This window comes from Panthera uncia (genome assembly GCF_023721935.1).
Source record: "Panthera uncia isolate 11264 chromosome C1 unlocalized genomic scaffold, Puncia_PCG_1.0 HiC_scaffold_4, whole genome shotgun sequence".
Classification (NCBI taxonomy): Eukaryota; Metazoa; Chordata; class Mammalia; order Carnivora; family Felidae; genus Panthera; species Panthera uncia.
This window is the reverse complement of record NW_026057585.1, coordinates 67,016,749-67,043,626: the sequence shown is the minus strand read 5'-3', so window position 1 is coordinate 67,043,626 and position 26,878 is coordinate 67,016,749. Positions and strand designations below refer to the sequence as shown.

Sequence of the window (26,878 nt, the reverse complement as noted above, 5' to 3'; positions counted from 1 at the left end):
GGCTAGAATTAACAACACAAGAAACAACAGGTGCTGGCGAGGATGCGGAGAAAGGGGAACCCTATTTGCACTGGTGTAGTGCAAACTGATGTAGCCACTCTGGAGAACAGAGTTGAGGTTCCTCAAAAAACTAAAAATAGACCTACCCTATGATCCAACAATTGCACTTCTAAGTATTTATTTACCCAAAGGATACAACAACACAGATTCAAAAGGGTACATGCACCACAACATTTATAGCAGCATTATCAGCAATAGCCTAACTATGGAGAAAGCCCAAATGTCCATCAAATGAATAAAGACATTGTATACACACAAACACACACACAATGTATATATATATGTACACACACACAGTGAATATTACTCAGCCAACAAAAAGAATAAAATCTTGCCATTTTCAACGATGTGGATGGAGCAAGAATGTATTATGTTAAGCAAAAAAGGTCAATCAGATAAAGACAAATACCATATGATTTCACTCATATGTGGAATTTAAGAAACAAAACAGATGAACAACATTTGGGAAAGGGAGTAAAAAAGAGAAGAAAGGGAAACAAACCAGAAGATACTCCTTTTCTTTCTTTGATTTTTTTTTTTTTGATAGAGCACACGTGGTGGGGGAGGGGCAGAGAGAGAGGGAGAGAATCCCAAGCAGGCTCTGTGCTACAGCACAAAGCCCGGGGCAGGACTTGATACAAACCAAAAACACAAGAGACTCTTTTTTTTAATGTTTATCTTACAGACAGAGAGAAAGAGAGCACGCTCATGTGTGTGAAGGACTGGGGGAGGGGCAGAGACAGAGAGGGAGTCACAGAATCTGAAGCAGGTTCCAGGCTCCGAGCTGACAGCACAGAGCCTGACACAAGCCTCGAACTCACGAACCATGAGATCATGACCTGAACCAAAGTGGAACACTTAACTGACTGAGCCACCCAGGTACCCCACCACAAGAGACTTGTGAGAGACTATCTTAAGGATAGAGAACAAATTGAGGTTGGTGGAGGGAGGTGGGTAGGGGACAAGCTAGATGGGTGATGGCTGTTAAAGAGGATACTTATGTGATGAGCACTGGGTGTTGTATAAAGTGACGAATCACTGAATTGTACTCCTGAAACCAATACTGTACTGCATATTAACTGACTAAAATTAAAAACAAACAAACAAACAAAACCTTGTGCAGGCTATTGTGCAGGTTTTTATGTGGACATAAGTTTTCAACTCCTTTGGGTAAATACCAAAAGGAGTAGCTGCTGGATTGTATGTTAAGACTGTGTTTAGTTTTGTAATAAACTGCCAGGCTGTCTTCTAAATTGCTGTTCCATTATGCATTCCCACCAGCAGTATATAAGAAGAGTTCTTGGGGCGCCTGGGTGGCGCAGTCGGTTAAGCGTCCGACTTCAGCCAGGTCACGATCTCGCGGTCCGTGAGTTCGAGCCCCGCGTCAGGCTCTGGGCTGATGGCTCGGAGCCTGGAGCCTGTTTCCGATTCTGTGTCTCCCTCTCTCTCTGCCCCTCCCCCGTTCATGCTCTGTCTCTCTCTGTCCCAAAAATAAATAAAAAATGTTGAAAAATTTAAGAAGAGAAGAGTTCTTGTTGCTCAGTATCCCCACCGACATTTGGTGCTGTCAGTGTTTTGGATTTTGGCCATTCTAGGTTTTTGGTGATAACTTGTTTTAATTTGAATTTCCCCAAAGACATATGATGTGGAGCATATTTCCATATGCTTATTTGCCATCTTTATATCTTCTTTGGTGAAGTATCTATTAAGGTCTTTGGCCCATTTTTAAATTAATGTTGTTATTTGATTACTGAATTTTAAAAATCTTTGGGGTGCCTGGGTGGCTCAGTTGGTTGAGCGTCCAACTTTTGGTTTCAGCTCAGGTCATGATCTCACAGTGGGTGGGACTGAGCCCCATGTCAAGCTCTGCACTGACAGCATGCAGCCTACTTGGCATTCTTTCTCTCCCTCTCTCTCTGCCCCTCTCCCTCACCCTCTCTCTTTCTCTCTTTCTCAAAATAAATAAATATTGAAAAAAATGACTGGATACAAGATAAACATTTTTTGGTCACTTTCCTGTATATCAACCACACACACACACACACACACACACACACACACACATAAAAAGAAAAAAAGAAAGAAAAGTGAGTGAAGAGCCTTATTCCCCAAAGTCACATAATATATAACCAGTTAGAAATATAAGAAATGTATGGCAAGTACATACACACATACCCCCAAAACCTTAATATTATACACAAGGAAAACATAAGTTTAAAAAGTCAATATACATTGCATATCTAAGTGGGAAGAATGAATAACGTAAAAATGCCAATTCCCCCAAAATATAATTGAAATTAAAATTCAAAGAGATTTATTTTAGACCTGTAACATGATTCTAAGTTCACTTACAAAACTAAACATGTAGGAATATGAATATGTGTATATCAAATGAAAATATGGATTACAGAAATCTGTGATAATTAACCATGCAATATCAACCAAATAATAGATACTTAGAATAAACAGACATAATGAAGGGAAAAAGGAATGGGAGACTACACAGAGACAAGATGAGGGTAGAAAGAATATTAATGGGGAACAGACTTCTACTTCAGATAATGACAATATATACCAAGCACACCAATCATCCTACTAGGAACATTTTAAAAATCTGGTCAAATGACTTTTAAAAATCTGCTTGCAGGCACAGAGAAGCAAATAAGACAGTTTAGAATTAGAGTTTAGAATCTTGAAGAAGAAAAAGCCAGGAAGATGAGCCAGACATTGGAGCTGTTTTCTCTCTAGGGGCATCTGCTAATTTCAGAAAAGACAAATGAAGGATTGATAAATTTAGCTGAGGTTTTTATGGTCTCACAGACCTAGAAGCAAAATATGACTTCAGGGCCTACCCAGAAGGAGAGATATTCATAAATTCTCCACATTTTAGATAGTCCCCTGAAAGAGCCCGGGAATAGAGATGAACTGTAAATAACCTGGCTTTTACAAGAACTGAAATCTGGCTTCAAATCACCTTAATCTGTAACATTAGACTGACATGATCAAGGATTGCTAGTGTACTAGCAGCCTCGAACAGGCAAATAAAAACAAATAAAACCTATCTGGAGAACGAGAGCATAATTCCATGCCCCCAATTATTTCTGCAATTTTTCGCATAAAATGTTCAATATCCTGAAACAACAAAGAATGGTTACAATTATTTTGGGGGAACTGTTAAGCACTATTAACTAAAGCTAATTATACATGCACTCTATGACCCAGAAATTCCACCACTAAGAATATACCAAGAGAACTGAGTATATACGATTACCAAAAGATACTTATAAAAATATCCATAGTCGTTTTATTCATAATAATCCAAGGCTAAAAACAATCCTCATCAACAGGGAAGTAAATAAATTATATATTCATATAATGGAATACCAAAGAGCAATAAAAAAAGAATGGTTTACTGAGATACAACAACACAAGTGCTTCTGACAGACATGAGCCATACTCAAATGAATACTTATTCTATGATTTAATTTACATGAAGGTCAATCAAGAATAGACAAAAGTAATCAATGTTGATAAAAGTCAGAATAGTGATTATCTTGAGGGGAGTATTGACTGGTAGAGACACAAGGAAACCTTTCTGAGCAATAGAAACACTCTATGTCTTGGTGAATGGTGATTACTGATATACACAAAAGTGACTAATCAATGATGAGTACACAGGGTTAAAATTATACGTTAGACACTTTTGACACAAAAAATAGCTAAGACAATTTCCAAAAGAAATAAATCTGGAGGGCTCAAACTACCAGGTATCAAAACTGAAGTTACAGTAATTAAGAAAGCATAGTATTTATGCAAGAATGAACAAACGGGGTGCCTAGGTGGCTCAGTCAGTTAAGTGTCCAACTTCAGCTCAGGTCATGATCTCACAGTTCCTGAGTTCGAGCCCCGCATCGGGCTCTGTGCTGACGGCTCAGAGCCTGGAGCCTACTTCGGATTCTGTGTCTCCCTCTCTCTCCGCCCCACCCCTGCTTGCACTCTGTCCCTCTCTGTCTCCCAAAAAATGAATAAACGTTAAAAAAAAATTGTTTTTAAAAGAATGGACAAACAGACCCATGACACAGAAGAGAGACTAGAAAAAAATTCACATATATGTAGGCACTTAACTTATGACAAAGTAACATTACAGACTGATTATAATAAGGAAAGTCTTTTCACCAAATAGCATTGCACACACAGATATACATAAAAAATGAAATTTTATCCCTATTTCATACCATATATAAAAATGAAATCCAGGTGGACCATAAATCTAAATATAAAAATTAAAGAAATAAGGCTTTTAGATTATATAAAAGAGTATCTTCATAACTTGGAGCAGGGAAAGAATTCTTAAACATGACCAAAATTAGCGCTAAGCATAAAGAAAAAGATTAATAAATCAAACTACATTATTAAATTAGACTATATTAAAAATAACTTGCTCATCATAAACACAAGAACCACTAATAGATGAAAAATGCAAGCTACAGAATGGGAGAAGATATTTGTAACACATATAATTGACAGAGAGTTTGTAACTAGAAAATATAGAAAATTCCTACAAATGAATAAGAAAGTAACAACCTGATACAGAATTGAGCAAAAGACAAACATTTCACACCCATTATAAAAAGATGTCCTGAAAGATTGATAAACGTATGAATTATTAGTCTACTTCATTCGTCTTCAGGGAAAAACCAAATAAAAGCATTATTCACCCATAATAATGATAAAATTTTTAAAAATCCAGCAATCCCAGGAGTTGGGAAGGATGTAGAGAATAAAACTTTCAATGGCAGAATACATATTGGTAGAGCAACACTGGAAACTGTTTGCATTGCCTATTCATGCTGACCCTAAGACTTAGCAATTTCGTTTCTATGTATCTACCCAATAGGAATGGGTGCTCATGAGCATCAAGTCATATAATCAGGAATGTTCAGAGCAACATTATTCATAATAGCAAAAACTATAAACAACCTAAATGTCTACCGATGTCCATAAATAACAGAATAAATAAACTGGAGTATAGTTGCATAATGAAACACTACACAGCAATAAGGATGAATGGATTAGTTACTCACAACAACACAAGGCAAATATCTCCAGCAAAATGCTGAAAAAAAAAGTCTGGCACAAAAGATTTTGCACAGTATGATTCCATTTATTTAGTGTTCAAAAATAGGCAAAGCTAAATTACAACATTAGACATTAAAAGGGAAATTCTTTTGTGGAACAGAGAGGAAATAGTGATTAGAAGAGGGTATAGGGGGGCTTTCTGAAGTTCTAGCAAGGTGTTCTATTTCTTGACCTAGGCTTTAGTTACATAGGTGTTCACACTGATATATTTCAATGAGTATAAACAAATACTTGAGTTAAATGGTAGGTTAAATATGCACTAGCTATGGTCACCTTCCGAACTCTCACTAAAAGAACAAATAATTAAACACACACACACACACACACACACACACACACACACTCCCAATGGCAAAACCTGAGAGGAAACAATTTGAACAGAAATGGTAACTTAGTTAACAGGAAAAAGGGTCTTAAGCCAATAGACCGGAAAGCTTAGGAGCAACCCCTTTTGTATTCGAATTCCTAACAGATTTAGTGATTGGTAGTGCCAGCTACCTCTGCAAATGACAGAAATCAATGGGGCTAAAAGCCAGAGCAGTTGAAAATTTAAGAAACAGTCAAAGAAACAGTCCTCCCTCCAGTTTACACTGCTAGGAAACTGCCTTTCCCCATACCCAGGCAGGTGGTTGGAAGTTCATTCTCTGGAGGAGGTGGGACAGGGAGAAGCAGGGGGGTGGGGGCGGGGGCCGCTGGGAAGGGAGGGAAAAGGAGGAGAAGAAGGAGGTATAGTAATCTTCATCTTTGTCACTGTTGTCCTTGGAATGGAAATAGGAGGTACGGTTGACAGCAGGGGTACTATATGAAAACAGGGAGATTAAGAGTCTGGGCTACATACTGATACTTTACCACAGCTTCTTCTTCCACAAGGTTCTAAAATCAGTAGTAGCCAAATTTATAACCTCTAGGAGAAAGATGGGACTGATTTTTCTACTGAATATGATCTGCTGAAGTCAAAATACATAAAAAGATGCTGACATCCTAAGCTTTTCAGTAAGATGGCCCAGAGAAACCACCCTACAAAAAAGTCCATACTGACAATTTCTATCCAAGAGGAATCCCCAACAGAGTTAGTAACTAGTAGTGCCAGGCACCTCTGGCACATAATTTCTAAAAGCATTTTAGTGCTCTGCTATTAAATATGAACAGATGGGGGCACCTGGGTGGCTCAGTCAGTTAAGTGTCCGACTTCAGCTCAGGTCATGATCTCGCGGTTCGTGACTTCAAGTCCCACGTCGGGCTCTGTGCTAATAGCTTGGAGCCTGGAGCCTGCTTCAGATTCTGTGTCTCCCTCTCTATCTGCCCCTCCTCTGCGCGCACACACACACACACACACACACACTCACTCTCTCTGTCTCTCAAAAATAAACATTAAAAAAATTTTAAATATGAACAGATGGCCAATAATTTGGTGGCATCCTCTAACACGAAAGACAAGCAAAATCACAAAATAGAAAATAAAAGTAGAAACAGCAGAGTTTATCTCCCCAGATCTCCCCTTAAAAACAGACATAGCAATTAAATAGCAAAACCATAAACCTATGGACAACATCTATAATAAAATAAGGGGATAAGATATCCCTACAAACCCCAAAATAAAACATATGGTGACAAACAACTCACAGTCACAAAACCTATGGGTACCAGCCTCCACGCAGGAAGAAACAGAAGGAATGAAGGGGCTATCAAATGACCTGGGAAGAGAACTCCAAAACAGCCAACAGTACTCACTAGGAGGCACAGGTCAATTTGAGAAAAGCAGCTGAAACTGGGAGAAGGTCTGCCCACTCCAATAGCAGGTAATTCAAAAGGTTTAAGGGAAGTTCCAAAGGTGGTAGTCTGGTGACCTGTAAGAACTATAGAAACTGACCATCCAGGGTTCCCAGGCAGAACAGAGCCCAAGAAACCACGAGAAACTATAGAGAAGAGAATACAAATTAAACAGGATTTTTAAAAAATAAAAAAGAGAAACCAGAAAAAAGTACAATGGAACAAAGGCAGAAAATCCCAGAAGGCAAGCCACCATATACGTATGCTAAACACTATAAAAGGAAGCTCAGTGAGCCTAAAAAGTTTTCTTCAATCATGCTTCCTTCTAAACATTTAGGAAAAAACTAAATTCAATTAAGAATGAGCAAAGAGGGGTGCCTGGGTAGCTCAGTTGATTAAGAATCTGACTCTTGGTTTCAGCTCAGGTCATGATCTCAGTTTGTGAGTTACAGCCCAGTGTCAGGCCCTGCACCGACAGATAGAGCCTTCTTAAGATTTTCTCTCTCCCTCTCTCTCTGCCCTTCCTCCACTCTCTCTCTGTCTCTGTCTCTCTCTCAAAATAAATAAACTTAAAAAAAAATAAAGAATGAGTTGGGGCACCTGGGTGGTTCAGTCAGTTAATCATCAGACTTTGGCTCAGGTCATGATCTCACTGTTTGTGGGTTTGAGCCCCGTGTCAGGCTCTGAGCTAATAGCTCAGAGCCTGGAGCCTGCTTTGGATTCTGTGTCTCCCTCTCTCTCTGTACCCATCCCCTGGTCGTGCTCTGTCTCTGTCTCTCTCTCTCTCTCAAAAATAAACTTAAAAAAAATTTTTTTTTAAACAATGAGTAAAGAAAAGGTTAAAGGTCAGATGTACACCAGGTTCTTATATAAAAAAATAATAGTGAGAAAAGAAAAAAATTCCTACAATGAAAGTAGCCAAAAAGACATTTCAAAAACAGATCATAGCTATAATCTACTACTTGAAAAATTTTAAAGTAATACAAGGTATTGAAGAAGTAACTAAATCAAAACAAAATCAGAAACAAAAAAGTGAGATGGTATAACTCAGGAAAGAAGCAGAAATAGGGAAAGGCATTTCAGAAATGAAGATTAAACTAAAACAACAGAAAATACCTTAAGAGAAATAAAAGGAGATTTTTTTTAATCAAAAGGAAACCAACAAATATTTTTAATGAGAGAAAATAACAAATACTAAACAGACAAAAATATCCAACATACAATAATAGCATTATTCAGGAAACTTCACATTATTCAGGAAAATGGATTAGAAACTACAAATAAGAAACACACACTGTACTTAAGAATAGCAAGTGTCTGGGTGGCTCAGTCGTTAAGCATCTGACTTCAGCTCAGGTCATGATCTCACAGTTTGTGAGTTTGAGCCCCACCTTGGGTAAGCATGAGTCCGTCCCTCTTTGGATGAACACAAGCCCCACTTCGGGTAAAAACATGAGCCCTGCTTCTGGAGAGTCCTGCTTTTCTCTCCCTCTCTCCCTCTCTCTGCCCCTCCTGGCATTCTCTCTCTCTCTCTGTCCCTCACTCACTTGTGCCCTCTTTCTCTCAAAAGAAAAAAAAAGAATAAGAAACAACTTCAGGATATATTCTAGTAAAACTACTAGACTTTAAGGATAAATAAAAAATATTTTAGGTATTTAGGCAAAAAAAAAAAAAGACAAGTGAAATAACATTAAACTTTAAGAAAATGATTTAAATATCTGAGGAAGAACTGGGTTAAGTTAAGCAAAAACTAAAATAAACTACAAAACTAAGCGAAGAAAATATTAAATTCAAGTGAAAACAGAATTCTTGCCAAGAAAAGTAACCGTAATATATTCACCACATGATTCAGCTAAAAATACTTTTTACATGGTCATAATATACAAAACAAAATTGTGATTATAACTCTATTAAGAGGAGAGAAAGACAGAAAAAGGGCATATATATGTTTTCAGGGCAAGCAGAGAATATATGAAAAGTACTTACATCCTCATATTCCATAAGGAAAAGTAGAGATAATGTCTAAAACTGAAAAAAATCAAAATGTTTCGAATGCAATATAAGTATGTTAGAGATATGTAGGTGAGTACAAAAAAAACAATAAAAAATAATAATAATAAACTAGTTCCTTGGGGAGTCAGAAATGATGGAAGAGAGGGATGTTACAGGATCACTGTTTTGGGAATAAGTTTTGTAGACTATATGTAATTCCAATATTAAAGAAAAAAATAACATAATTATATAACCAATTAAAATAATTTCAATGTAAGTAAAAATCAAATTTAAAAAGATATCACATTAATAGGTACATATATGCATGTATTTACATATGTATATATATGCATGTATATGTATGTATGTATACATCTTGTCTGAGAGCAAGTCCTAGCAAACAATAAAATTAATTGCTTTATGTGCATAATATGAGCTACCCCTTCCATTTCAAAGAACTTGCCTTGTTTTGACAGTGTAAACTCAGTATTTGCAAATTTGAAAGAAAAAGAAGTTACACTTTCTTTTCAAATAAATAACACAATTAAAAATAAAAATCATTTCACAAAGAAAAGTAAAAGGTTAAAAGTAAAGTCAAGGAAAGGGGTGCCTGAGTGGCTCAGTTGGTTAAGCGTCCAATTCGTGATCTCAGCTCAGGTCTTGCTTGATCTCAGGGTCATGAGTTCAAGCCCCACGTTGGGCTCCACGCTGGGCGTGAAGCCTACTTTAAAAAAAAAAAAAAAACAGCCAAGGAAGGAAACACTCTTTCATAAGGGATCTAAGTAAAAAAAAAAAGTACCCCACACTAGCCATAATCATTCTGGAATGGGCCAAACATGTAAGCAGAAAATGGCCAATAATACATTCATGAAAATATTGCATGGGTATTTAGCATGGTCAGTTATTATTTCTGTGAACCATTTCCAGTGAAGAAAGGAAAACAAATGCAGCTGTTAACAGAGTAATTCCAACTGGTTCCCTAAAGACATCAACGGTCTCAGAAGTAAAAATGATCTTAGAAGGAGTATAAAGTTTAAAAACAAAGGGTTTAAATAGAAAACAAATCTAAGATTTATGTCAACATACTAGATACCTTGCGAGTCTACCATCGACTCCATGAATAACTGCCACACAAAGTGAAATAATGAAATAAACCATCCAGGTGGCACTGTTACTGCAACTCCTCAGCTGTAAAGACATGGCCTAAAAAGTAACTGGGTTTGTTTGATTTATATTTTATCATAAGAACCTAGATTAACGTTTACTGAGAAAAGCTATTCGCTAGTTTCTATAAAAAATTTTCTATTCTTTTATACTTAAAAAGTATATTTTGGCAAAAATACTTCAGGAAGAGAGACCTTAAATTATTAAAGGGAAAGTTAAGTAATGCTGCTAAAAAACCAAATAGCAAGTTGATGTAATTACATGTACTGAAACATGTAGCATAATTAACCTCAATTCATAGATGCCCTTTACCTTGTAACTAACTAAAGACAAATGTCCTCATTCCTCTATAAAAATTCTCATTTTCACATGTACTTTTAGCGTGAGTTACAAAGTAAAAGCACTGCAACACTGCAGAAATACTACTCACATAAAGCAAATCAAAAGCTACAGTAAATACCTTGAGAGTGCCAGAATGCTGTTAGCCTCTGCACCAGCAAGAACAATTACTATAATAATATCCTCTGAATGCCTATTTACCTGCCCTAACTACAAAGATGAATTGGTGGAAGGTACTTGTCACTGTGGATTTAAAATATGAATCCTGAGTCTTACAAGCCTCCTTGAGGATTGAGGCAGGGACACTCCCATTCATAGCCTTTGAAGGATATATTCTCAGCCTTTAAATCTTCACCTGAAAGCATTTTCAATACCCCAGACACCAGGTAAGCACTAATTCCCAGAAGCTTGAAAAGCAAGAGCTGTAATGAAACTGCAATGTTTCTCTACAGGCAAGAGAAAACAATATGGACAACTACTAATCCACTACAATATAAATAAAAATCGTATCTGTTCTGTATCCAAGTGTTGAAGGGAATGAGGTCAGAGAAGGTATTAATTATAAATTTTTAAATACAAAATACATTTCCTAACCAAAGGATTATAACACTACAAATAGCTATCTCTCAATTGGATAGTTCCAACAGTCATAAAAATAGTAATGAGACAGTTATATAATGCATTATGATATTTTATGAACTCCCAACTACCAGATACCTAGTATGTGCCAGGTATTGCCATATGCATTAGAGATATGGCGGTAAACAAAACAGAAAAAAAATCTCTACTCTTATGAAACTGCCACTCTGTTGAAAAAAAAAAGAAAAAAGAAATAATATATCAGTGCTAGAAAGAAAAACAGGTGGACCATTCATTCCTATTTTCCCTATGCAAATACCTGTTGTCTTGGTGGAACTATTAAAAGCATATTCTTTTACTCAAAATATCCTGGGTATATAATAACTCTAAAGATAATGGGATAGGTACATAGCAAAAGGTGCTATTTTAGATACTTTGGTAAGAAAAGGCCTCTTATTATGATGATAAATTTCAGCAGTGACTGGAAAGAAGTGAGAGAGCAAGCAATATGTTTATATGTAAGAGGATCTTTTCAGACAGGATATACTGTGTGTGTGTGTGTGTGTGTGTGTGTGTGTGTGCTCGCGCATGTAGAAGAGAATCTGTAAAACTTCACTGAGAAAGGATGAAAATCCATAGTATCAATAAAGAAGTCTATGAAGTAGAAAAATTTTCAGTCATTTCTTGCCTAAAAATGGTTGCGAGGGTACAGTTTCAGCCATCAATCAGTTAATTCTGGTAAATTCCAGAATTAGAATAGTTTCCCTAAAGAGAACGCCTTCTCTATGAATATAAAATTACCTTATTATGGCTTTTAATACCATTGACACTTAATGTCATTTTATATATCATATATTTCCCTAGACCATAGGTGATTCTGGATCTCTGGTGTTTCCTTAGAAGTGTAGATATGGTGTGAAATGGAACTGGTAAATTCCCCAGTAATAACACTAGTAATGATAACAACACATCATCAACAATAATAAACAAGGGACATTTTAAGTGTTTAGTGTGTGCCCAAAACTGTTCTAAGCATCTTAACTGAGTTACTCATGGATCTGGCCATTTATCAGACTGTCCAGTTAAGGGGGTCCTCGGATCTCCCTGAGCATTTTGACCATGCTCAATTTGCTCTTAGATGACATAATCTTAATTAACAAATACTGGATTTTAGACAAACAAGTACTTGTTAGTTTTATATGTTACACAATGGAAAATGATATATGTGACTCACAATCCCAAAAGTAGAATACTACTGGTAAGTGGAAATTCTGGAACAGTCCACAATTGTTTCAATCGTTTCAATTCAATTCATTACTTGAAGTTCTTCTCTTTGCTTCCATTGACAAAAAGTCTACTTTACTTCTATGGATTCAATTTTATACCTTATTTAAAGGATCTGTTTCTACCATTTCTACCATCATTCTGTGTTTAAGCCTAAAGGCTTGACACTGTGGAGGCTCACTGTAGGGACACCTATGAGAAGTCTCTACAGCTTTCCCTTCCTTTCCCCTTCCATTGGAGACCTATGTGGCTTTTAGAAAGGTTACACATGTACCACTTGAACCAAAGTACATGTGTGAGTTAAGTAAACAGCATATTGTATTTCCCCACCCAACTGTCATTAGAATAAATCTCAAAACTTGATGAAAATTATGGAACACAGACCTCCTATTCTTAAGAATATCATAAGAAGATATGAGGCCTGAAGCTACTGTAATTTTGCTACCATGAATTTTACTACCATAAATGAGGTGAAGATTCAAGAAGATATAATGATTATGAATGTACAAACAATTAAAACAGAGCTTCAAAATAAATATATCAATATGGGTCCAATTATGAGAAACCACACAAGGATAATTTAATATAAAAAACTATTAACTATAATGGGAATTAAAATAATGAGGGATTATCTAGCTATAAAGATGTAAAGAGAACTTAAAAGAACTTAGGAATAGGGCGCCTGGGTGGCTCTGTTGGTTAAGCGTCCAACTTTGGCTCAGGTCATGACCTGTGCTGACAGCTCAGAGCCTGGAGCCTATTTCAGATTCTGTGTCTCTGTCTCTCTCTCTCTGCCGCTCCCCTGCTCAAACTGTCTCTCTCTCTCTCTCTCTCAAAAATAAAATGAAAACATTTAAAACATTTTTAAAAAAAGAACATAGGAATGACAGATAAAAGAAACAGTCATTATTCCTGAGGCTCAGAGGACCCAATGAAGGGTTCTCCCCAAGCTCTCCTCTCCAGTGCTGAGATCCAGAACTTGTTAGAGAGCAAACAGCCTTTGCTCACTGAAAGAGAGGAAAGTTGCTCACTTACTAGGAATCTACCTAAGGAACTTGCCAGAAATCATTCAACTAGGGTGCCAGGGAGGCTATTCACAGAGGTGTTTAACCAGAGGCACTTCAATACAAAATGACAAACAATACACATTACAAACAGGGACAGCTAGAGGAAGCTGCTGACAGCCGCCCTGTACTGTAACACTAGAACACCAGGGAAGCTTCAAGGGCCTCAGGAGTCTGGTGCTGGAAAAAGCCAAGCTCAGCACAAGATAAACAAGCACACCAGCACCTGGAAGCAAAACCATTTTCCTCTGTACTTTACTCCAGGGCCCTCTACTGCATGAAGCTTCAGTGCCAGCTGAGGGGGGGAACAAAAAATTAAAGTTACCAGATCAGGGAAAGGAGTTAAGATGGTGGAGCAGCATGGAGACCCTGAACCTGTCTCATCCCTGAAACGCAGCCAGATCAGCACCAAACCATTTTGAACACCTAGAAATTGATCTAAGGATTAACACAACAATCTGCATAAGTTGAGCAATGGAACTCAGCAGGTACACAGTGCAGAGAGGTGAACTGGGGGAGAGAAAAGCCATGGACTGTAGAGAGCTGTTCCTGTGGAGAGAAGACAGAGAAAGAGAAAGGGGGAGAGAGCAGCACTCTGGGATAGTGCAAGAAAAGCACTCCCCTGAAAGTAGCTGGAGAGAAAGAGAGAAAAAGAGTGAAAACATATGCAGGGGACTGAACAAGAAATCTGTTCCCCAAAACCATGGACAGGAAGAAAGGAGTGGGTTTCAATACCACCTGGATTCTATAAAGAGTAGAGCACAGAGTCTGAAGTTGCAGAGCTCAGTGACTGGTGGTGCTCTGGTGAGGAAGCAGGGTGAATCCCCAGGAGCAGGTAGTGGGTTCTGAGGGGTCTGTGGGCCACATGGTGAGAAGCAGTTCACCAGCTTGGAGTGCATTTGGTAGAGGCCATACAGCCTCCCAAAAAGCAAAGGCCCCAGCAGACCCTGGAGAACAACCACGTTTGCTGGTATTGGGACAAAGACACAAGAGTGTGGTGAAACCTGGTGCCAGCTATGTGTGGTGATTTGCCATAACCTCTGAACCTCTGCCACTGCAAGACCCCATGAACATTTTCTGGAGTAAGCCAGCACCAGCCATTGCTCAGTGAGACCCTCCCCCAGAGAGTAAGCATGGGCCCAAGCCATGAGGGTCTCTGAAGTGAGGGGTTTTGAAACAACCCCATCTGAGATAAAACTGGAGAGAGGTGCCACCTGGCAGGCAGACAGCTCAGACACAGGCAGGGTAGAGGCGGGGAGTGGATGGAGGCCTGAGACAAAGGAGCGGTGCTTGATCATGGGTCAGTGAAAGCATGACGTTTCTGTGCCAGAGACTAGGGAATTGGGTGAAGCCATTTCCACCCTCCGCACACATGCAAGCTTACATGCACGCTGTACTTATCTACCCCAGTAAGCTAAGCAGAACCGCCTAGTGGAGAATGGAGCCGTTACACCAAACCCCACCCAACTGCACCCTCCAAGCACATCCCCTACAAGACCAGCACAAGACACTCCACCTGCTTAGTGTACAGACTATAGAAGGATTCATAGTTTCAGTTTAAGGAGAAACTGGATGTAACTTCATTAAGGTTTCATTCGGTTTGCTGGTTCATTTATTTGTTCGTTATCTTTGCTTCTGTTTTTGCTTAAATTTTTTTTTCTTTTTTTTCTTTATTTTCTTCCTTATTCTTGGATACAGAAAGAGAAAAATTTATTTCTATTTTTATTATTTTTTCACGTTATTTTTTGTTTTGATTTTTATTCTATTTCATTTTCCTTATTCATTTTTTCTATTATATAAGTTTTTTTAAGTTTTAAACTTTTTTACCTTTTTGTTCTTTTGTTTCCCTATTTTCTCCATTCTATCCAGCTTCTTTACACAAGCAGACCAAAATAAATCTAGGATATAGCTTCCTTTATTTGAATTTGTGTTTTGTTTTTAATTGATTAATTTTTTTCTTCCTCCAAAATGAAAAACAAAGGAATTCACTCCAAAAGAAGAGGAAGAAACTACAATCAGAGGCTTAATCAACACAGATATAAGCAAGATGTCTGAACTGGAATTTAGAACCACGATAATAAGAATACCAGCTGGGGTTGAAAAAAGCATAGAATCCCTTCCTGTGGAGATAAAAGAAATAAAATCTAATCAGGATAAAATTAAAAATGCTATAATCAAGATGCAATCTCAAATAAATGCCACAACAGCAAGGATGGATGAAGCAGAGCAGCGAAACAGCAATTTAGAAGATAAACAGAAATTTAGAAGATAAAATTATGGAGCATAATGAAGCAGAAAAAAAATAGGGAAACAAAGGCAAAGAGCACAATACAAGACTTAGAGAACTTAGTGACTTATTAAAAAGAAATAACATCCAAATCATGAGAATCCCAGAAGATGAAGAAAGAGAAAAAGGGGCAGAAGGTTTATGTGAGCTCAAATTATAGTGGAAAACTTTCCTAATCTGGGGAAGGACACAGACATCAAAATCCAAGAAGCACACAGATCTCCCATTAAATTCAACAAAAAGCAACGATCACCAAGGCATTTTCATAGTCGAATTCACAACTACACAGATAAGGAAAGAATTATGAAAGCATCAAGGAAAAAAAAAAGTTCTTAACCTGTAAGGGAAAACAGATCAGGTTCGCAGCAGACCTATCCACAGAAATTTGGCAGTCCAGAAAGGAGCGCCAGAATATATTCGATGTGCTGAATCAGAAAAAATATGTGACCAAGAATTCTTTATCCAGCAAGGCTGTCTGTTATTCAAAACAGAAGGAGAGATAAAGAGTTAACTAGAAAACCAAAAACTGGGAATTCGTGACCACTGAATCAGCTCTGCAAGAAATTTTAAGGGGGACCCTTTGAATGGAGAAAAGACAAAACAAAACAAAAAAGACCAAAGCAACAAAGACTAGAAAGAACCAGAGAACATCACCAGAAACACCAACTCTACAGGCAACACAATGGTGCTAAATTCATATCTTATAGTACTCACCCTAAATGTCAAAGGACTAAACATTCCAACCAAAAGACACGGGGTATCAGAATGGATAAGAAAACAAGACCCATCTATATGCTGCTTACAAGAGACTCATTTTAGACCTACAGACACCTTCAGATTGAAAGTAAATGGATGGAGAACCATCTATCAACACAGTATTCATGGTCTTTTCAAAAGACCAAAAAGTCTTTGACATTCCAAAAGGTCAAAAGTAAAGTGGTATAGCCATACTTATATCAGACAACTAGATTTAAAAATGAAGACTACAACAAGAGACGAAGAAGGGCATTATATCTTAACTAAAGAGTCTATCCACCAAGATCTAACAATTATAAATATTTATGCCCCCAACGTGGAATAACCCAAAAATATAAATCAATTAATCACAAACATAAAGAAACTCCTTGATAATAATACCATAATACTAGAGGACTTCACACCCCACTTACAGCAATGGACAGATAATCTAAGCAGAAAATCAACAAGGAAACAATGGCTCTGAATGACACAATGGACCAGGTGTACTTAACAGATATATTCAGAACATTTCATCCTAAAGCATCAGAATACACTTCTTCTCAAGTGCACATGGAACATTCTCCAGAAGGGATCACATACTGGGTCACAAATCAGCCCTCAACAAGTAGAAAAAGACTGAGATCATACCGTGCATATTTTCAGACCACAATGCTATGAAACTCGAAATCAATGACGAGAAAAAATTTGGAAAAACCAAGAATACTTGGAGATTAAAGAATATCCTACTATACAATGAATGGGTTAACCAATAAATTAAAGAGGAAATTAAAAAGTTCATGGAAGCCAATGAAAATGAAAATACGACAATCCAAAACCTTTGGGATGCAGCAAAGGTGGTCATAAGAGTGAAGTATACAGCAATCCAGGCCCTCCTAAAAAAAGAAGAAAGGTCTCAAATACACAACCTAACCTTACACCTAAAAGAGCTGGAAAAAGAACAGCAAATAAAGCCCAAAACCAACAGAAGAAGGGAAACAATAAAGATTAGAGCAGATATCAATGATATCAAAATAAAACAACAACAACAACAAAAAAAAAACCCAAAACAGAACAGATCAATGAAACCAGGAGCTGGTTCCTTGAAAGAATTAAAAAAATTGATAAATTCCTAGCCAAACTGATCAAAAAAAAGGACCCAAATAAATAAAATCACAAATGAAAGAGGAGAGATCACAACCAACACCACAGAAATACAAACAATAGTAAGAGAATATTATGAGCAATTACATGCCAACAAATTAGGAAATCTGGAAGAAATGGATAAATTCCTAGAAACATACCATTCCTAGTTCACTACCAAAACTGAAACAGGAAGAAATAGAAAATTTGAACAGACCCATAACCAGTAAAGAAATTGAATCAGTAATCAAAAATCTCCCAACAAACAAGAGTCTAGGGCCAGATGGCTTTCTAGGGGAATTCTACCAAACATTTAAAGAAGAGTTAACACCTATTCTTTGAAACTGTTTCAAAAAATAGAAATGGAAAGAAAACTTCCAAACTCATTCTACGAGGCCAACATTACTTTGACTCCAGAACCAGACAAAGACCTCACTAAAAAGGAAAACTACAGACCAATTTCCCTGATGAACATGGATGTAAAAATTCTCAATAAGATATTAGCAAACCAGATCTAGCAATTCATTAAAAGAATTATTCACCATGATCATGTGGGATTTATTCCTAGGATGCAGGGCTGGTTCAATATCCACAAATCAATCAATGTGATACATAACATTAATAAAAGAAAGGATAAGAATCACATGATTGTCTCAATAATAGATGCTGAAAACGCATATGACAAAATACAGCATCCTTTCTTGATAAAAACCTTCAAAAAAGTAGGGATAGAAGGATCATACCTCAAAATCATAAAGGTCATATATGAAAGCACCACTGCTAATAATATCCTCAATAGGGAAAAACTGAGAGCTTTCCCCCTAAGGTAAGGAACACAACAAGGATGTCCACTCTCACCACTGTTATTCAACATAATGTTGAAAGTCCTGGCCTCTGCAATCAGACAACACAAAGAAATAAAAGGCATCACAAAGAGCAAGGAGGAAGTCAAACTTTTCACTCTTCGCGGACTACATGATACTCTATGTGGAAAACCCAAAACACTCCACCAAAATCCTCCTATGACTGATACATGAACTCAGCAAAGTAGCAGGCTATAAAATCAATGTTCAGGGAAACAAAAATAATATAAAAGTAGAGAGGGAGACACACCATAAGAGACTCTTAAATACAGAGAACCATTAATGAGGGTCGCTGGTGGGGTGTTGGGAGGGGGTAGAGGTTAGAGGGGTGAGGAGCATTAAGGAAGACACTGGTTGGGATGAGCACTGGATGGTTATATGTAAGTGATGAATCACTGAATTCTATTCCTGAAAATTAATTAATTAATTTTCATAATTTACAGAATTTACAGAAATCGGTTGCATTTCTATACACCTATAATGAAGCAGCAGAAAGAGAAATCAAGGAATTGATCCCATTTACAATTGCACCAAAAACCATAAAATACCTAGATATAAATCTAACCAAAGAGGTGAAAAATCTATACACTGAAAACTATAGAAAGCTTATGAAAGAAATTGAAGAAGACACACAAAAAAATGGAAAAACATTACCATGCTCATGGATTGGAAGAACAATATTATTAAAATATCTATACTACCCAAAGCAATCCACATTTCAATGCAATCTCTCTCAAAATAACACCAGCATTCTTCACAGAGCTAGAACAAACAATCCTAAAATTTGTATGGAACCAGCAAAGACCCTGAATAGCCAAAGCAATCTTGAAAAAGAAAACCAAAGCTGGAAGCATCACAATTCTGGGCTTCAAGCAGTATTACAAAGCTGTAATCATCAAGACAGTATGGTACTGGCACAAGAATAGACACATGGATCAATGGAACAGAATAGAAAACCCAGAAATGGACCCACAAACGTATGGCCAACTAATCTTTGACAAAGCAGGAAAGAATATCCAATGGAACACTCTCTTCAGCAAGTGGTACTGGGAAAACTGGACAGCGACATGCAGAAGAATTAATCTGGACGCACTTTCTTATACCATACACAAAAATAAACTCAAAATGGATGAAAGACCTAAATGTAAGACAGGAAACCATCAAAATCCTAGAGGAGAAAACTGGCAACAACCTCTATCTCCTTGGTCGCAGCAACTTCTTACTCAACATGTCTCTGGAAACAAGGAAAACAAAAGCAAAAATGAACTATTGGGACCTCATCAAGGTAAAAAGCTTCTTCACAGCAAAAGAAACAATCAACAAAACTACAAGGCAACCCATGGAATGGGAGAAGATATTTGCAAATGACACATCAGATAAAGGGTTAGTATCCAAAATCTATAAAGAACGTATCAAATTCAACACCCAAAAAAAACAATCCAGTGAAGAAATAGGCAAAAGACATGAATAGACACTTTTCCAAAGAAGACACCCAGATAGATGGTTAACAGACACATGGAAAAATGCTACCATTCATCATCAGGAAAACACAAATCAAAACCACAATGAGATATCACCTCACACCTGTCACATTGGCTAAAATTAACAACTCAGGCAACAAGAGATGTTGGCGAGGATGCAGAGAAAGAAGAGCCCTTTTGGGGCACGTGGGTGACAGTCAGCTAAGTGTCTGACTTTGGCTCAGGAGTTCAAGCCCCATGTCAGGCTCTGTTCTGATAGCTCAGAGTCTAGAGCCTGCTTCAGATTCTGTCTCCATCACTCTCTGCCCCTCCCCCACTCACACACTGTCTCTTCTCTCTCTCAAATACAAATAACATTAAAAAAATTTTATTTTTAAAGAGGAACACTTTTGCACTGCTGGTGGGAATGCAAACTGGTGCAGCCACTATGAAAAACAGAGGCTATGGAAGTTCCCTCAAAAATTAAAAACAGAACTACCCTGCGATTCTACCCCTAGTAGAATTTCACTACTAGGTATTTATCCAAAGGCTACACGAGTGCTGATTTGAAGGGCACATGCACCCCAATGTTCATAGCAGCACCATTGACAATACCCAAAGTATGGAAAGAGCCCAAATGTCCATCAACTGATAAATGGATAAGGATGATGTGGTGTATACACACACACACACACACACACACACACACACACACACACACACAATGGAATATTACTCAGCAATCAAAAAGAATGAAATCTTGCCATTTGCAACCACGTAGTTGGAACTAGAGTGTATTACGCTAAGCAAAATAAGTCAGTCAGAGAAAGACAAATAACATATGATTTCATTCATGTGGAATTTAAGATAGAAAACAGATGAACATAAGGGAAGGGAAGCAAAAATAACTGCACATTTAGTATGTTTTTAATTTTTCATATTAATAAGGTTATTGGACATTGAGAGAAACTAACACAAAAAAAAAGTAAAAGAAAAAGGGGGCCACAGCTCTCAAGGGAGGTCAGAGATAGACTCATGTGGAAGTCATCAGAATATAGGAAATACATGAAGCCATGTCTTAGGTGAGTAGAATATAAGGAGAAAGTAGAAAATAAATAAATTAAGAGATCAGAGAGGTAAAGCCAGTGGAATAATAATACTTAAAGACAGAGAAGAGAAAGATGAGTTTGAGAAAGATACCAAAAAGTGGAATCAGTAAGGTACAAAGAGACCTAAGAGAAAAACCAAATCAGGAAAAGCAAGGCAAGAAAGTTTCCAAATAATAAAAACCAATAAGTACTCTTATAGACCCAAAATTTCAAATCAAATAGAAAAAAAGGATTATGTTTTTAACAAGACAATTTCAGAATGATGAAATTACTACCTCATATTTATATATAACAATATGCACATAGTACTAGATAATACTAGAGTTTATATTTTCTAGGATACACAACACAATTGACCAGATACTGAAGAAGATGTTCAAGAAATATTAAAAAAGCATTTACCCACTGGCACCAAACTGCCACCTAGCTAATCTGCCACAGTGAAAGAATATCAAGAACTAGAACATCTATAAAAAAAATAAAGGGGCGCCTGGGTGGCGCAGTCGGTTAAGCGTCCGACTTCAGCCAGGTCACGATCTCGCGGTCCGTGAGTTTGAGCCCGGCGTCAGGCTCTGGGCTGATGGCTCGGAGCCTGGAGCCTGTTTCCGATTCTGTGTCTCCCTCTCTCTCTGCCCCTCCCCCGTTCATGCTCTGTCTCTCTCTGTCCCAAAAATAAAAATAAAAAACGTTGAAAAAAAAATTTTTTTAAATAAATAAATAAATAAATAAATAAATAAATAAATAAGATGTTAACATTGGCCATAAAGAGTTCTCTGGAGAATAATTATTAAACTGTAAGTTTCATGAAGATAAGACAATAAGCTGGCCCTATTCCTCCCCATATGCCTAGATTCCAGCATGGTGCCAGGTTCCATGTTTCTACACTGCTAACATCCCAATGGAAGAAGGGGGGAAGAACAGGTGACACTGCTGATGCCCAATTTTGTCAGTGTTTTGATCCACAGTTCCATATTAGACCAAACTGGTGATCCCAGATGTCTAATTACAAGGATAAATAACAGAGCTTTTCATTTCATACCCAGAGCTTGAATAACTTATTCCCAAGTATGTATACATGCATTGCTGCTCTCAAAAATAGTTGTATCTTTTTATAGTTGAATCCTGACACTTTGAGGAATTTACTATTATCCACAGCCTTGAAAATGTCACTTCAAATAATTTATTAACATATTGGACGCAATATAAAACACAAATCATATATATTTCAAGCTACCATTACTTCAATCTTCTATTATTTACTCTATGAAATTTGTAATACATTGAGGTTACAGGCATATGCTTGTTTGCAGGGCAAAGCCCCACACAATGTGAATCACTATCTTTACATCAAAAACACTTCATATCATCTAAATCAATACAAAGTTCAAGTAAGTCTCTTTGATTTCCGCACATCTAACATAGAAAAAGGAAAAATTCCTAGTCACTCTGCAGCACGTGCACATTTTATTATTTCCAGGTATATTCTGAAAAACGTTTAAAAAGTGTTTTAGAAGTCTCAGCTCAAGATTTCTAAAATCCTTCATGGACTCTTTTTTTTAACTTTTATCTAACCCAGGATTAAGCAGAACTCTAAAATGTCCTAGAAACAGGAATTAAAAGTTACAAACTTACATTCAAGCTGTGCAACCACATCTCCAGGGTCTACTGCTTCAGGGAACACCTACAGTGGGAGAACACAGAGGGAAGCAGGGTGGAGAAGAGGAAGTGAAAGGTACATACACATAAAATAGTCTTTGTAATTCCCCTCTCATTCCCAAAATATTCCTTTTTCATCCATAGAAACTTTGGACATTATTGAGAACTGTCACTTCCTCTCTGCTTCCCACGATCACTATGGAAGCTCTGACAATCAAACAAACACACATTATGGCTGGCTGGCTCTCCCTCTCCAACTTCACCAGGGCTGCTTCTTAATCTGAACTCCTCCCCTGTTGTTCACCATGGTCATACTGGCCTTCTTGGTGCCCCTCCAACTCATCAAGCTTATTCCCAGCAAGAAGTCTTTATATTTGCTATTCCTCTGCTTGGAACGCTTTTCCACTAGACCTTCAAATAACTGATAACTGTCTCATAATTCAGTTCAGCTTAAATGTTATCATCTTCTCTGACCACCCTTTAAAACAGATAATCCCCTGAATCCCTCAGTTCCTCTCTGTTCCCTCACGCTCCCTTTATTCTTTTCATGACACTTATCACTATCTAAAATTATTCTATTCCTGTGTTTACTTCATTATTGTCTGTTTCTCCTATTACAGGGAAAGCTCCAGGTGGGGAGGCTGTTTGTCTTGTTTACCCAGTGCCTAGAATAGTGCATGAAACAGAGCAGGAAGTGGGTAATTATCAGAAAAGGAAAAGGGAAAGGAGAAGGAAAAGGAAGGAAGGAAGGGGAGGACAAAGAAAGAAGGAAGGGGAGGAGAGGGAAGGAAGGAGGAAAGTAGAGAAGGAAAGAAGGAAATAAAGTGAAGAATACGATTGGTAATAACCAAAAGCAGCAGTTTTAGGGAAAAACAGAAAAGAAACTCATAGAAAGAAGTACCAGAAGATAGCCAAAAGTAAAATAAAATCTATTTTTACCTATTAATGTCTCCTCTTTCTCTTTGTTGTGAAAATTATTATTTAATATTCAAGAATATAAAATATTCTATTTTACATAGAGCCCACTAACACAATTTTAGAAATAAACTGATCCATTATGAAAATAAGGCAACTCATTTCATGAATAATACAATGCATATTTCTTTTCAAGCTTCCAGATTTAAGTTACAAATCTCCTTTTCAATGAAATCAAAGTATATATGGTCAGTAGTAATTTGTCTTTAGGGCTTTTATTAAAAATTTGGAAGTACACTGATTATTTGTTAATATTTGATCTGTCACTTGAACTCACCTTTTCAAACACCATTCTGGCATTGAAGACCAGTGGAAAATTGGCTGGGACACATTGTGTCTTTTTGTATTGGCCAAACACACAGATGCTAAGATAGATGTCCTCCTTGTCTTTCAGCACCACTCCTGGACAAGTTACCTGAACAAAATTAGATAGAGAGATGTAAATGCTTTATGAATTCCCTGAACTATCCTACTGAAATAACTGACATGGCATTACATAAAAACACTAGTCTGCTAAGCCAATAAAAAGATGCACAAATTAAAAGAAAAGAGATTCTCGTGTTTACAGAGTTAAATGAAATGCCTTTATAACTTCCATCCCTCTGAGAAATCTATGATTCTCCATTTGGTTATTTGTTCCACATTTGAAGCTCTGTGTACTGGCTCTTGGGACAGATACTAACAGTTTTAAACAGTCAGCCTTAGGCACCCACTTTATGCTGAATGCTGACATAAACTTATTCAGCATCATTTAATCACAAAGGATTAAGACTCAGCAGAAACAAAGCACTATCCTAGAGGACAAAAATAATAGCAATAAAAAGCACAAATATGACCTGTATAATCCTAAATAGCAGCCCATATACACCCTCATCAAACGCAATATGACGGAGTTTCAAAGCTAGTGAATTATAAGTTTCTAGTCCAATGATACATTTTTTAAACATGAAATTGCACTTCATTATCTTCATGATCGACACAAAGTATAGGCACAAAATATGGTGTTTCTAAAAAGTCCACAGCACAGATTCCCCAGTCCCAGTCATATTTCACTGTCAGTGATCAACCACACCCTTAAAGAAATATTAAAGGCTAAGATTTGAATCCAACCCACCCACATAGTAACATTACTCAACATCCCCCAATAATACAATCAAAGTATATTTTTATTGTTCTCTAAACATACACATTACTGTCCTACCTTACATTCTTCCATTATCTGGATTACTACTCCTTACTACTCCATTCCATCTCTGCCTCATTTACACTCACCACCTTCCAAGGCTTACATCAACTGCGTCTCCTACACAAAACTCTGGACTCACCAGCTACCATTATTCGATTCAATCTAATTCAAACATTTATTATGAATTTACCATATTCAAATAAATATGTTTTAGATTCTCATAGCATTTTGTAGTTCTCTTAAGGCCTAATTATTATCTCCCTGCATTTTAATTAAGTAGGTACAACTCACCTCTTTAATTATAAATTCCCTGAGGATAGAAATTTTATTTTCTCATCAATGTATCCAAAACACAGACTTTCAGTATTAAGAAGCTCCGAGATTATCAAATAGCTTCAGATTTTTTACGTACAATAACCACAGAGCCCCAAGAAAGTATAGGTGATTTACTTACTTAAAGTGACACAGAAAATCAATCAATACAATACTTTCAAAAGTGCTTAGAAAAGTGCCTAACAGAGCATTCAACCAATACTAGCTATAGTTATTGTTAGGCTGAAAATCACTACATCTGTCATCTCAACACAAATTACTGCATTGAATAAATGACCAAGACTTCAGGTCTCTTTGTATGTAGCAGTTAAGATTATTTTCCATGCCAGATATTTATACTCCATCTCCCTCTTATTCTATTTTCCAATTTCCGTTCTGATATATTCCCTACTGATTATTAAAATCTATTAAAATCAAGGTCCTCAGCAAATATAATGTTGTCCATCACCTTCATTTCCTACTCTGCCTCATTAAAATCAAACCTGTTAGAATCCCTCTAAATCCATGTTATCCAATGTGGTAGCTGCTAGCCACTTATGTCTACAGTTGTAGCTAGTCCAAACTGAGATGGACAATGAGTATAAAATACAAGATTTTGAAGACTTGTTCAGAAAGATTTTGAAAACTCATTATAAAACCAGCATAAAATATCTCATTAATAACTAACACTTTGAAAACATTGATTTAAATAAAATTATTGTTAAAATTAATTTATCTACTCCTTTTAACTTTTTTAATATAGCTGTCAAAATTTTTCAATTGCATCTTTGGCTTAAATTTGTGGTTCATATTATATTTCTACTGAGTAGTGCACCGGCTCTAATTGTCCTACTGGAAACTAGGGACTCTCTTTACAATGTGTAATATATGCAAGAAGGCATGACTTTTTCTCATCCACAATTCTACAAATTCTGCCATGCTTTAAAGAACACCCAGTAGCTTCCCAAAAAGAAAGCAAGAGAGGGGGGTGGGGGTAAAGAAAATCAGATAAAACAAACAGAAAATAAAAAGCAAAGAAGTTGACTTAAAACACCCATATGGATAATTATACGAATGCAAATATTCTAAGCATTCTAATTAAATGGCAGAAATTGTCAGATTGGATAAAAAAGCAAGACACAATATGCTGTCTGCAAAAAAAAAAAAAAAAAAAAAAAAACCATGTTAAAGACACACATAGAAAAAGTGCTTTCAGAATGGTGGAGCAAATATCTCCAAAATTCAGTCCCTCTATAAAAGCAAAGAGAACACTACGAAAAACTGTCAAAATCAACTTTTTTACAGCTCTAGAAATTAACCAGAGATTTGCAAAAATATGAAGAGCATTTGGTCAGCTAACCAAATAGATGAATTTTGGTTAAAATAGTGATATTGTGGTGTGTTAACATATTCTACTCCCAATCCCCTCTACTCAGGTCTTCTGTAACCTTGAAAACCAAAATCCGTACAATTAGAGTAGTCATAAAAACTAGCAACCCCACAGACACTGGAGAACAGGTTCTGTGCTACCCAAAAGTCCCATCTCCAGGGAATTGCCATTATTTGCTCTGTCTCAGAGTATCCCGGAAATCCTCATTCACAGGAATTCTCTACTTGACCTGAATTAGAGTTTACTCAAACAGCCTTTCTCCCTAAGGCAATTGTCAAAAACAATCAGCAGCAATTGTTTAACACCACAGATGCCTGAGGCAGTGATCCCAATTGAGGCACACTACAAGCTGATCAAAATACTTAAAAGGC

General features: G+C 37.0%; 1 protein-coding gene across 2 annotated transcripts in view; it reads right to left on the bottom strand.

The window, feature by feature from the left end:
- SPATA6 (spermatogenesis associated 6) overlaps positions 1 to 26,878 on the bottom strand; it is a 149,250-nt gene that overhangs the window by 106,403 nt on the left and 15,969 nt on the right. For both annotated transcript variants that reach the window (XM_049617213.1, XM_049617214.1), the window contains exons 2-3: positions 23,897 to 24,034; positions 22,621 to 22,669 (exon numbers count right to left, since the gene is read on the bottom strand). In XM_049617213.1, coding sequence (XP_049473170.1) covers positions 22,621 to 22,669; positions 23,897 to 24,034 — 187 coding nt within the window. The remainder of the gene's footprint in view (positions 1 to 22,620; positions 22,670 to 23,896; positions 24,035 to 26,878) is intronic.